The 11,985-nt window shown below is 45.7% G+C and overlaps 1 protein-coding gene across 2 annotated transcripts in view; it reads right to left on the bottom strand.

Moving 5' to 3' along the window:
- The window catches only part of DSTYK (dual serine/threonine and tyrosine protein kinase), a 50,203-nt gene that overhangs the window by 8,552 nt on the left and 29,666 nt on the right, over positions 1–11,985 (bottom strand). For both annotated transcript variants that reach the window (XM_072814554.1, XM_072814555.1), the window contains exons 3-10: positions 10,366–11,035; positions 5,833–6,065; positions 5,347–5,430; positions 4,550–4,726; positions 3,601–3,730; positions 2,729–2,885; positions 2,177–2,309; positions 62–175 (exon numbers count right to left, since the gene is read on the bottom strand). In XM_072814554.1, coding sequence (XP_072670655.1) covers positions 62–175; positions 2,177–2,309; positions 2,729–2,885; positions 3,601–3,730; positions 4,550–4,726; positions 5,347–5,430; positions 5,833–6,065; positions 10,366–11,035 — 1,698 coding nt within the window. The remainder of the gene's footprint in view (positions 1–61; positions 176–2,176; positions 2,310–2,728; positions 2,886–3,600; positions 3,731–4,549; positions 4,727–5,346; positions 5,431–5,832; positions 6,066–10,365; positions 11,036–11,985) is intronic.

The raw sequence follows: 11,985 nt of genomic DNA, 5'->3' as shown, positions 1-11,985 counted from the left end.
CTGCAAAGGCCACTTAACCCACAGGGGCAGGGTGTTATCTCAGGGAAACAGCTCTACTTACCAGGACATTTTTTAGCTTGATATCACGGTGGACAAGTCCCTGGCTGTGCAGGAAGCGGATCCCCTCCACCACATCTAGAGCTATCTGCAGACGGGTCTCCAGCGTCAGCCCAGCCTTAGGGAGAAAAAAGGGCTCACTCATCACTAACAGGACAACTCCTCCATCCAACGTGCTTAAAGCAGCTAAGAGTTCCTTCTGCAGGGCACCGAGGGACAGTCTGCACTAGGGCACTCAGAGGACAAAGACAGAGAAGCAGAGGGAAGAAGGGAAGAGGACAGCAGTTAGGAGAAGGAAGCAGAGGTAAAGTGAGGAAGGACAAGCTGTGAGGCCAGATAACGCCTCTTCAGTGTTGCACTCAGGACAGCCGATGACACCCAAACATGACTAGAAGAGCTGCAGTCCAACAACTGAAGGCATGAGCTCATTTCCAATCCTGGAATAAACCCTGGAACTACCCTTGAGGCTCAAAGTAGTTCTAGGTCTTGGGTTGTCTGGCTGGATCAGTCAGTAAAGCATGTGACTCTTGATCTCAGGGTTGTGAGTTTGAGCCCCATGTTGGGTGTAGAGATTACTTAAAAAAAATTTTTTTTAATTAAAAAAAAAAAAAAAAAGGATTCTAGGTCTTGAGCAGATTGACTTCCGCTGCTTTTTAAGCCTGGTTAGCCAAGGTGTGGTTTTACAGATTCAAATATCAAAGTCACTCATCTTACTTTCACCATGCCTCCAACTTAGGTCCTCTTGAATTCCAGAGAAAACTACTTCACTCATCCAAAGCTTAGCCCACTCATGGGAAAACATCAGAAGGTGCTGAGCTTAACTCTTCTGAGATGAAGAGCTACTGGGAGAGTAATTTCCTCCAACCTATTAATTTCTCATGGTTCTTGCAATCATTTCTAGGGTTCCTGCCTTTTTTTTTTTAAATAAAGATTTTATTTATTTATTCATAAGAGACACAGGCAGAGGGAGAAGCAGGCTCCCATGCAGGGAACCCGACGTGGGACTCGATCCTGGCTCTCCAGGATCACACCTCGGGCTGCAGGCAGCGCTAAACCACTGCGCCACTGGGGCTGCCCGGGTTCCTGTCTTATATCAGGAAGCTTCCATGTAAACTGGTACAAGACACATCAGTGAGAAGGGGCCTACCCAGATACTCTGGGGTTAGTTTCCCCAGCCCCAATCAGCTGCAGTGGAGGGATCAGACAAAGGAACATCTCCATGTCCCTAGTGGTGGCTGCTATGGGTAAGGGAAACTCAACATCCTACTGAGGGTACTTCACTCAAAATCTTTCATGCATTTCAGCATTTCATGGTCTACAACAAAATTTGAATATGGAAATTCTTCATTTTGGTGTTCTGGAATTTGTTCTCAACATTTCCCTGCACATCATGCCCCCCTATTCCCAGACAGCTGCTCCAACAGGACTAGTATTCTTCAAATGCACTGGGCATTATGCTATTCCTTCCCCCCCTGCTATGGTCTCTTCCTTCTACTTGCCCAAATTTTACCCATCAAGGTGGATTTATCAAACTCAAATACCAAATCTTCACAAAATAGTCACTGACTGCATGTCTCTTAAAAGTTTCTGGTGAATACATTTTCTTTAAAGTAAGCTCTATGCACAACGTGGGGCCTGAACTCATGACCCCGAGATCAAGGGTTGCATGCTCTACAAACCAAGCCAGCCAGGGACCTCTGGCAATCACACTTTTTGATATCCCCTTACAGTGCTTTACACAGGGTCTTATACAAAGTAGTCACTAATAAATATTTATTGACTAAACAAAAACTGGCTTTATCCATCAAGAGCAAAAAAAGAAAGAATAGCAAAGTTACAGAACGCATTTCTGCTCTTCTGAGTAGTCTAGATTTTTACTACCACCACAAGGATTTGTGTAAGTGGTGAACTGGCAGTATTCTGGATGTAAACTGGAGCTAAAAATAGATTCTGAGAAATTTTTAAGGGTTTTTTGGAAAGTAGAGTAATAAGGCTTGATTTTTTCCAACACGGTCTTGTGAAAGCTAGAAGGTCTGGATAAACAAGAAAGGATGACAGGCCAGTGAGGAGCCTGTGGATCCGGTTGCTGGCTGCGCCTCGGCCCCTTGCCCCACCTCACCTTCAGCCCCGTGTAGAGGTCCCGGTGTAGCCGCTCCATGATGAGCAGCACGGCGATGCTTGAGCCGCCGCCATAGTTGTAGTCTATGACCGAGCCGTGCAGATCCACCAAGCGCTCGTGCTTCGGCAGAGACCTGGTGGCAACCAGAGAGGCCCAGCTGCAACACTCTGGCTCCAGCGTGCACAGCGCGCCACCATGTGGGCGGCAGTTACCTGGAGCACACTCGGCCCAGGCCCAGAGGGAGGGCAAAGAGAATGGCCTCCCCAGCAAGGACCGAGAATTACGGAATCTAGAACTTGACAGGCCTTCTGGGCTAAGGAAGAAGTCCCATGGAAGTTAGAGTCCGAGAAATGAGGAGAGGGGAGAGGACAGCACAGACAAGGCCTGCAGGAGAGCACATTCCTGGGACCAACACAGAAGGATTGTCTACGACATCTTGGGACACAGGAATGGAGACATGAGGTGTGCTAGCTCTCTGTACAAAATTCCTACCAGGCTTCTGGCTTCTTCTCTGTATCTTTTCCCACAGAGATGAAGAACAAGAGAACCTACCTCATGTAGTGAAACTCCAAAGCCAGGTCATTCCAGTGCTTCTCATCTGGGGGGACGACTGACTTGAGGGCACAAGGGAAGTGTCCTCCCCAGTTGTCACACAGGTATACCACACCATACTGGCCCCGGCCCAGCTCCTGCCCTAGTTTCGGTTTACCTATAAAGTATGAAGACAGAGATAAGGCAGGAGGAATGCGAACTTGCTGGGCAACCTCCCTAAGATTCTCAGACACGTGGGGAGCCTGGCTGCCTTGGTCAGTGGAGCACGTGACTCTTTATCTTGGGGTTGTGGGTTCGAGCCCCATGTTGGGTGTAGAGATGACTTAAAAATAAAATCTTGAAGACCGCATTGAAAAATATACATAAAATATCTTGTTTAAAAAAAAAAAGATTCTTAGACGTGGACCTAGGAGTAGAAAGTCATATTACGCAAGGGGCAGAAATTCTGATGCTACTGGAAAGGAGTAGGAAGTAACCTAACTGGGACGCCTGGGTGGCTCAGTAGTTGAGCGTCTGCCTTTGGTTCAGGGCATGATCCCAGGGTCCTGGGATTGAGTCCCAATCGGGCTCCCTGTGAGGAGCCTGCTTCTCCCTCTATGTCTCTGCCTCTCTTTCTGTGTCTCATGAATAACTAAAAAAATCTTTAAAAAAATTAACCTAACTGATCTGATTTAAATAAACATCAGTCATGTTGTCTGAACTGTGTAAATAACAGGACCAAATAGACTTTAGGGATTCAAAAACACATCAGGGGATGCTAAGGCAGCTTTGCAAGGAAGCAGCTTTAGCCACTGGGATTCTCCAAGGTGAACATGAGAATGTCAGGAATCTAGAACCTTCTTCCCATTTACTTGGGAAAAACAAGGACTCACGATGTAGCAAGACATCCTGTAAAGAACGGCTTTCCAGAGAAAGGCGAGCCAGGCGTGGGGCGTGATCTTTTCGAACCTTCAACCACAGATCTTCTGTTTTCTCCAACCGACCTGAGTGGCCAGCTTCTAGCTGGGAGGGAAACAAAAAAAAAGTCATGTGATTTATCAAGTCCCCAGTTTGGCTTCCTCACCTATTATATGAGGTAATAACAGCTGCTTCCTAAGGGCAACCGTGAGAGTTACACAAGATGTCCTAACATGGCTCAGAGACTGGTACACAGTTGAGGTCTCAGGAAATAATAGCTGTTTCTCCTGGATGTAGAACCATATCTCCACACCCTCCCCTCTACATATGTACACACATACACACCTGCACACACATACACCGAGGGGACAAGCAGATGTCACATAGTTGCTAATCAGTATGAAAGTTACAAAGTCATCCCCCTTCCTTTGACTCATTCTTAAAATACTAAGTAACTTAAATAAAATTCCTACCCCTTTATTTTCATTCCACACTCAGTGAAATGGGGACAAATTAACTGAGTTTCCCTCCATGTTCCCTGGAGGTAGAAAATCTCCACATGAAAATTTATTTTTCTTTAAAGATTTTATTTATTTATTGGAGAGAGAGAGAGAGCATGTGCACACAAGCAGCAGGAGCAGCAGGCAGAAGGAGAGGGAAAAGCAGGCTCTCTGTGGAGCAGGGAACCCAATGCAGGGCTGTATCCCAGGACCCTGGGATCATGACCTGAGCTGAAGGCAGATGCTTAATCGACTGAGCCACCCAGGTGCCCTGAAAAATGTACTGATGAAACTTCTTGTAACATAATATTATCATTTAACAGACAGGAAGAAAATATAGTGATGATTTTATAGAAATTATCAAGAGCAGTGGGCAAAATATTCCCCACCGGATAGGTTCTTCTCTCTCTTCCCACATACCCACCTGCCTCAAGGAGGCTGCAAAAGCCTCGTGAGAACAGTTGAGCCGAGTTCGGAACTGGCTGCAGATGCTCTTGGCTAACTTGGAGGCACTAAGGCTCTCGATGGCTTCTTGGGCTACCTTCCTCTTCCACTCCAGCGTGATGGCAGGTGGGCTTACCCACGTGATGCGCTGGATGATCTGCAGGATGAAGTCAGGGAAAACACTCATGGGTGCGAGATAGGAGCCACCAAAAAGAACCAACACCCTTCCTTGAGGGGCTAGCCATGCATTAGGAGTAGGCCATTAAGAAAGAAGCCACGTGAAGGCCAAGACTCATCATTCAGGGCTCAGACCAAGGGAAAGCATCAAAGAACACTAGGCCTAGTCTACATGCTCACAAACCCTCATGACTATGGTCAGTGCCGGGGGCGGGGGGGAGTGCTGATAATTCCCTTTCTGAACTCAGCATGGAATAAGAGTCACATCAAATTCCAGAAAAGAAACCACACAAATGGCCTCTGGCAACAACGCCTGGTTCTGAGAAAACATTTAGGTTGGGGAAAAGAAAGACTATGAAGAAGCTAGTGAAGGAGGGTCTTATGGCTGCATAAAATTTCATTTAAATGCATCACTTTAATCATTAAAGGGGCAGTGTTCCTAATTATTTCAGAACAGGCATAACCAGAACTCTCCTAAGAAGCAAAACCAAGACAAATGGCCACCCTACACCAACCGAATGCCCTACACACCAGTCGTTATTGGAGTGACCAAGGTTCATGTAAGCCAAGTGGGGGCAGAAAATGTCTAATAAGCTCCACCTGTTTGATTTGCTCCCACAGCATCCTTGTAACCGAGGACCCTGAGTGAAATGTAACTTCAACGTGATAGGCGGCATTTAAGATCTGAAAGACAACATACAAAAGAAAATCAGTATGCCCTGGGTAGAGTGGCCGATTAAAAAATCTGATAAAGAATATTTACTTAAAGCACAGAGCCCAGTTTCAAGGTTGCCAAATACATCCTTCCATAAATGTGCAGAGTCAATGCAGGTTGATCATCCATTTTGTCTCTTTGGGCCCCTTTATTCGAACTGCACCATCCTGCATATTGCCTTAACTGCAATTTTGCAGTTCACCAGCACCTGTGACAGACAGTCGTCATGCGATGGAAAAACCAAATAAAATTCAAACTCAGTGGGCAAAAAGGTAGAAGGGAAATTCCTGGCTAAACTGGGGTTGGACGTACATGCGGGTTCTATTTCACGTGCTATCTGTGACATGGTGTCTTAGCCAGTCTTCCAGTACCTGTTTGAGATAATTACTGGTGATGTGAATGGAGACATCCTGGGACTTCTCCAGGCTCTGCAGACAGCGTTCCAGGGTGCCCACGAAGCTCTCGCGCAGGTAATCCACCGAACTGATCAGCTTGTTGGCCACAGCCTGATTGAGCCGAGAGATGATGAGCTCCTGGATCTGCCGGATGCAGCACTTGAGTTCTCTGGTGCCCACTGCCTCTCCGTTCTCAGGGACGATGACATCTACGGGGGCAAAGAAAGAAGCCAGTGGGCTGTGAGGGGAAGGAAGGGCAGGCACTCAGAATAAAGGCCTCTCCCAATCAAAGCCAAGGAGCCACCATGATGATGGCTATAAACACAGAGCTGGCTGACAAATGCTGACCCTCAGCGTGATCGGGGGCCACATGGTCCTCTACTACTCAGGGCATCTAAGAGTACTGAGAAGGAACAGCTGCATCTAGAATGAGCCTATTGATTTTGTCAGCTTTTATGTCACATTTATAGCACAGTAGGAACATTTATTGTGTGCAGACTATTAGAAAGGCACCATAATAATTTCATGTATGTAATCAAATTTAATCCTCACAACATTGTCAGATGGGGGTTACTGGTCATATTTCATAGGTCAGGAAACAGCCTCAAAGAGAGGACAGAGGGGGCACTGGGAAGGAGATGGTATAGTTAGGAAGTAATACAACTAGCATTTGAACCCAAAGCCATGGACTGCAGAGCCTTGGATCTTTGTAACATTTCACACTATGGAAAAATTCAAGAGTCAGGGATTCAATGCCAATCAATTACTAAATAAAAAGTAAAACTGAAATGTCATTACCACCCTGCTACCTCCAAGAATTAGAAATTCTGCAAGTCAAAGGACAGAACTAAGGGAAGACCAATTACCTGCAAAAACCCCACTTCGAGAAAGGCACTCTCATGTCTACTGTGGGAATTTAAATCAGTGCTGCCTCTTTGTAGGAAATCTCATAATATCTATCAAAAAAATTTTGTTTAATCAAACTAACAAAAATATCTACATACCCTTTGACCTAACTATTCTGCTTCTAAGAATTGTTTTTCTAGAAATATACCTACACAAGTCCCAAAGATATGTATGTAAATGATAATGCAGTAGAGTTTGTAATAACAAAAAAGAAAAAAGAAAGAAAGAGCCTAAATGTACATCAATAGGGGTATAGTTAAATAAAACCAGGTGCATCTATTAGAAGATAAATCCATATGTACATTTTTGGGAAGATTTCTAACCTATGAGTTCAGTGAAAAAGCAAAGGGCAGATGAGCATATGAAGGAAAACTAAGTGGCTGGAGGACAGTATCTTTATACCTCTAAGTGAAGTACTATGTATGTAGATATTACCTTTTAAAAAATGCATTTTCTAGAGTATATATGTAATATAGCTGGCATGCACACATTACTTTTAAGATTTGTATTTATTTATTTGAGAGAGAGAGAGAGGGAATGTGCACACACATGCATGCAAGCACAGGAACAGGGGGAGGGGCAGAGGGAGAGGGATAACCAGACTCCCTGCCAAGCGGGGAACCTGCCATGGGGCTCTATCCCAGAACCCTGAGATCACGACCTGAACTGAAGTCAGACACTTAACCAATTGAGACACACAGGAGCCCCCAACATTACCTTTATTTTAAAACAAAAACCAGGGACACCTGTGTGGCTCAGTAGGCTAAGCATCTGCCTTTGGCTCAGGTCATGATCCTGGAGTCCTGGGATGAAGACCCATATTGGGCTCCCTGTTTAACGGGGAGTCTGCTTCTCCCTCTGCTCCTCACCTGACTCATGCTCTCTCTCTCTTTCTCCCCCTCAAATAAATAAATACAATCTTTTAAAAAATAGTAAAACAAAAACCAGTACCAGAAATCTGGCTTCTTAGGCTATGTGGTAGCTCTCTTCTAAATCTACTTATCATTGCCTCAAGGATCCCCAGAGAGAACTTAGAACAAGGTGAAGAAGCAGACATGGAAGTCCTAATACACAGCTAAGTAGGAAAGTGACTTCGCAAATCCACCATGTAGTTAACCGGGCCAGACGTTTGATCTATTTGTTCTCAGCTCCCCCCACATCTGTGAAACTAACTACTGCATCCCAGGCCCCAGACATGGTACACCTGGTACATAATAAACTACCAAATATTTCACAGTCTGTCCAACCTACCTGCTGGCCCACCCTTTATCACATGCACTGTGATGCCGGCGCTGGTGCTCCAGCATCTTAAGTTGGTCAGAAGGCTTCTTAGATCTTCACTGCAAGTCTTCCCCACAGTGGGAATTCACCAAAGAGTTCTCTCTGCTCATCTTTTGAAAGACCTCTAAGAAATAAGGCATCCTGTGCCTGCTCAAGTGGACTCTGCTTCCTCTGTGACGCTGCCATACACCATCATTCACATGCTCATTCACACTCCAAAGAGGGGGTGTACAGAAACTCTCTGTTACCTGTTCTGAGAAGATGATAAACCAGATCCTGTTCTCCTACATCTCCGGGATTTTATTTTATTTTTTTAAGATATTTATTTATTTATTTATTTATTTATTTATTTATTTATTTATTTATTTATTTATTTATTTATTTATGATAGACAGAGAGAGAGAGAGGCAGAGACACAGGCAGAGGGAGAAGCAGGCTCCATGTTGGGAGCCCAACTCGGAACTCGATCCCGGGACTCCAGGATGGCGCACTGGGCCAAAGGCAGGCGCTAAACCGCTGAGCCACCCAGGGATCCTATCTCCAGAATTTTAGATGCCAGTCAGAAGAACATAAATAATTGTAATAAAAGAAAATGAAATACGCCAAGAAATTTCAGGTATGCATGAAATGTGGTGGGAGTTCAGACGGATGCGATCACTATTAGCTAAGAAAACTAAAGACACCTTCAGGAAAAATGCTATTTAGAAGAGGCCTTGAAGGGTAGGAGAATTTAGAAATTCACAAATAAAAGACCTTTTGGGTTTAGAGCAGGACAGGAGCAAGCAGCTGGAGGACAGCAAGCAGTCCAGAGCTACTGAAATCGGAATTTGCGGAAGGTGCCCAGGGGGAAACAGGACTGGGAAAGCTGAGCAGGGCTAGGCTTTGGAAGATCTGTAACACTAGGCTAAGAAGTCCTAACTTCGTCTACAGGAACAGGGAGCCAATGCAGAGGAGGTGGAGAAAGGAGAGAAAGATGTGTGGGAGAGCAATACGTAATAGCAGTTCAGGCTGACCAAAGAGGAGAGGGGACCAGAATAGCAAAGGCAGATATGAAATATGAAAGACAGTGCATCGGGACTCGGCTGCTGACGGGATGTGGGCACAAGGGACAGCTAAGAGTTGGAGACCACACCGAAGTGCTGAAACTGGTTACCAGGAGGATGGTAGTGGCAGTGCCTGGGAACACAGTCAGAGGCAATAAAGCACGGAAATTCAGAGTCTGGGCTCAGGATCAGACCGTTAGTTTCAAACTCTCCTTTACTTTTCAGTAGCTGTGACCTTGAGCAAATTACTTAACCTGCCTAAGCCTCAGTTCTCTCATCAAGAAGATGGCAATATGCAGAATCCACATAGGGGACTGAAGAAAAAAATGATGCTAGATCCCATGTGAGAAATTGTGACTAATCGGTCTGGAGTGCTTTGGGGGGTGATGCAAATATCTCAATTTTCAAAGCCTCCCAGGAGATTTGGATGTACAGCCATGAGTGAGAACCTCAAGGGTAACTTGCAAACCACATCACTTTAATTAATAGGCGGTAGGGCTAATGTTCCTGCAGGGAGGTTTATAGAGCAATCAGTATACAAAGTCAGCCGCATCTAAACTTCAGCCCTAAAAGACCCGACTAATCATTTTGGCCCAGTTTTGTTAATAGCCATTCATAAGGGGTGCCTGGATGGCTCAGTCAGTTGGGCACCTGCCTTCATCTCAGGTCATGATCCCATGGTCCTGGGATCGAACCTTGTGTCGGGCTCCCTGCTCTGTGGGGAGCCTGCTTCTCCCTCTGCCTTTGCCTACCACTCTGCCTGCTTGTGCTCTCTCTCTAGTCAAATGAATAAGATCTTAAAAACAAAAACAAAAAAACAGCCATTCATGAAGAATGGGACTGAAAAGATGACTTTGGGAAATACTCCTAAGCTGGGTTTCAGGAGCAGCCTAGAAAGAAGAACCATCACACACACACAAAAAGAACCAATAAGGAAGCATGGGCCATGCCAAGGTTAAAGCCAAGGTTAAAGCATGACTTAGTAACATTTTCCAGCTCCATCAAGTTCAAGGGGATACAGATACAAACTAGAGATTAAAGACCGCTATTAGGATGAACTTATCAGAAGTTGGACTACCAACCCCGGGAAGGAACAACAGTGGAATCTTCCAGGAAGGCCTCTGGCTAAGTGATTTAAGGTGGGCTCCTACTAATGACAGTTAGGTTTATGAGATTCTCCTGAGTTTCCTTCAGAATTAATGAGACTCGATTTCCAGCTAGAAAAGGGTTAAAGAATCCTGTGGTCCGAGCAGCCCACATCAAGCTCTCTGGGACCTACCTTTAAATTCCATGTTGGCAGCATCATCCAGAAGTTCCTCCTTCATGGTGTTAAGCGTCTCAACAATCATGTCCTTCATTTCCTCCTGCTTTCGGTTGGCAATATTCATCAATGATTCATACAATTCATTTTCCTTTTTTCGAGTATACTCCAGACGTTTGGGAGTGATCTGCAGGTCCCGCTGCATGTCAAAGGCCTGGTTAATAAAGATGTCGAGGCAATGGCAGTGCACCCGGTTCAGGGCCTTGGCTGCGTCCACCAGGTGAGTCTGTAGCACCTGGTGAGAAAATGTGCTCAAGTGTCTCAGTTTCTCACTCTGCTCCACCAACATGCTCTGAGCTTTAGTGTCTTGGCCAGGGACCCCACAGTTGCAGTGACTGCTGCTCAGATAGCCCAGGTCCATCAGCTGGTGATGGAGGGGTGATCTTTCATTCTCTGTTCTTCTGGTAGATGAGGCAATGATCTCCGAGCCCAGCTTCGGCACTTTGAAAAAGAATATGGGAAAGGAGAAATACTTTCGGATTTCCTGAAGTTCTTGCTCATCTCTCTCAGACAGTTCGTCTTTGTGGAGTGCATAGGTTATCACAGGCAAGAAATCATTCACCAAGTCACCCAGAACATCCACTGCAGGCCGGAGGCCTTGGCACGGTGCTACCACAATGTCCACATCCTGGAAGGGGAAGGGAGGTTCATATCAGCACTTCCAGGTCAGAACCAATCCAGGGCCTCCCCAAAGTCCCACACTGAGACCAAAATCCAGATCTGTGACTAGGCAGTGGGGCTTCGGTTTGCCCCAATCACTTGTTGCCTCCTTCCTGGGTTCCCAACACTCCCTGCTGCAGCCTAAGAGGCAGACACTCATCTAGAGAGAGTGAGAAAAAAGTCCGTAGAAAGGATGGCAGTCTCTTTAGTCATTTCAGATAAAAAGACTTGAGTCCCTGGCTTCCTTTGTGTTTGGGAACGCACTGATGCCCTCAGATGAAGGGGTAAGACAAACAATGGAATGAGAAAGAATGGATGTGGGAATGATCAGATCGGGATTGAGGCTGCCTGGAACATTCCTCCCATTCTCATCTTTGCTCATACTCCCAGCCACATTTCTAAGGTGGCTAATTCCCAAGCAATCTTCCAATCTCCCTGTGTACGCTTGTCACACCCTTAGTCTTTCCTAGTACACAATCCCAAGCACTTGTTCAACACATTTAGGGATGCCTGGGTGGCTCAGCGGTTGAGCATCCGCCTTCAGCTCAGGGCATGATCCTGGAGTCCCTGGATTGAATCCCACGTCGGGCTCCCTGCATGGAGCCTGTCTCTCTCTTTCTCTCTCTCTCTCTCTCGGTCTCTCATGAATAAATAAATAAAAACTTTTTAAAAAATGTTCAACACATTTATAAAATTATTTAAAACCCATTTTTCAGGGCGCCTAGGCAGCTCAGTTAACCAGACACTGGTTAAGTGTCTGCCTTTGGCTCAGGTCATGATCCCAGGGTCCTGGGACGGAGTCCCAGGTTGGGTTCCCTGCTTGGCGGGGAGCCTGCTTCTCCCTCTCCCTCTGCCTGCTTGTGCTGTCTCTCTTTCCCTCTCATTCTCTGTCAAATAAATAAAATCTTTAATAAATGA

This window comes from Canis lupus, chromosome 38 (assembly GCF_048164855.1).
Source record: "Canis lupus baileyi chromosome 38, mCanLup2.hap1, whole genome shotgun sequence".
NCBI lineage: Eukaryota > Metazoa > Chordata > Mammalia > Carnivora > Canidae > Canis > Canis lupus.
This window is presented reverse-complemented; position numbering and strand designations above follow the sequence as displayed.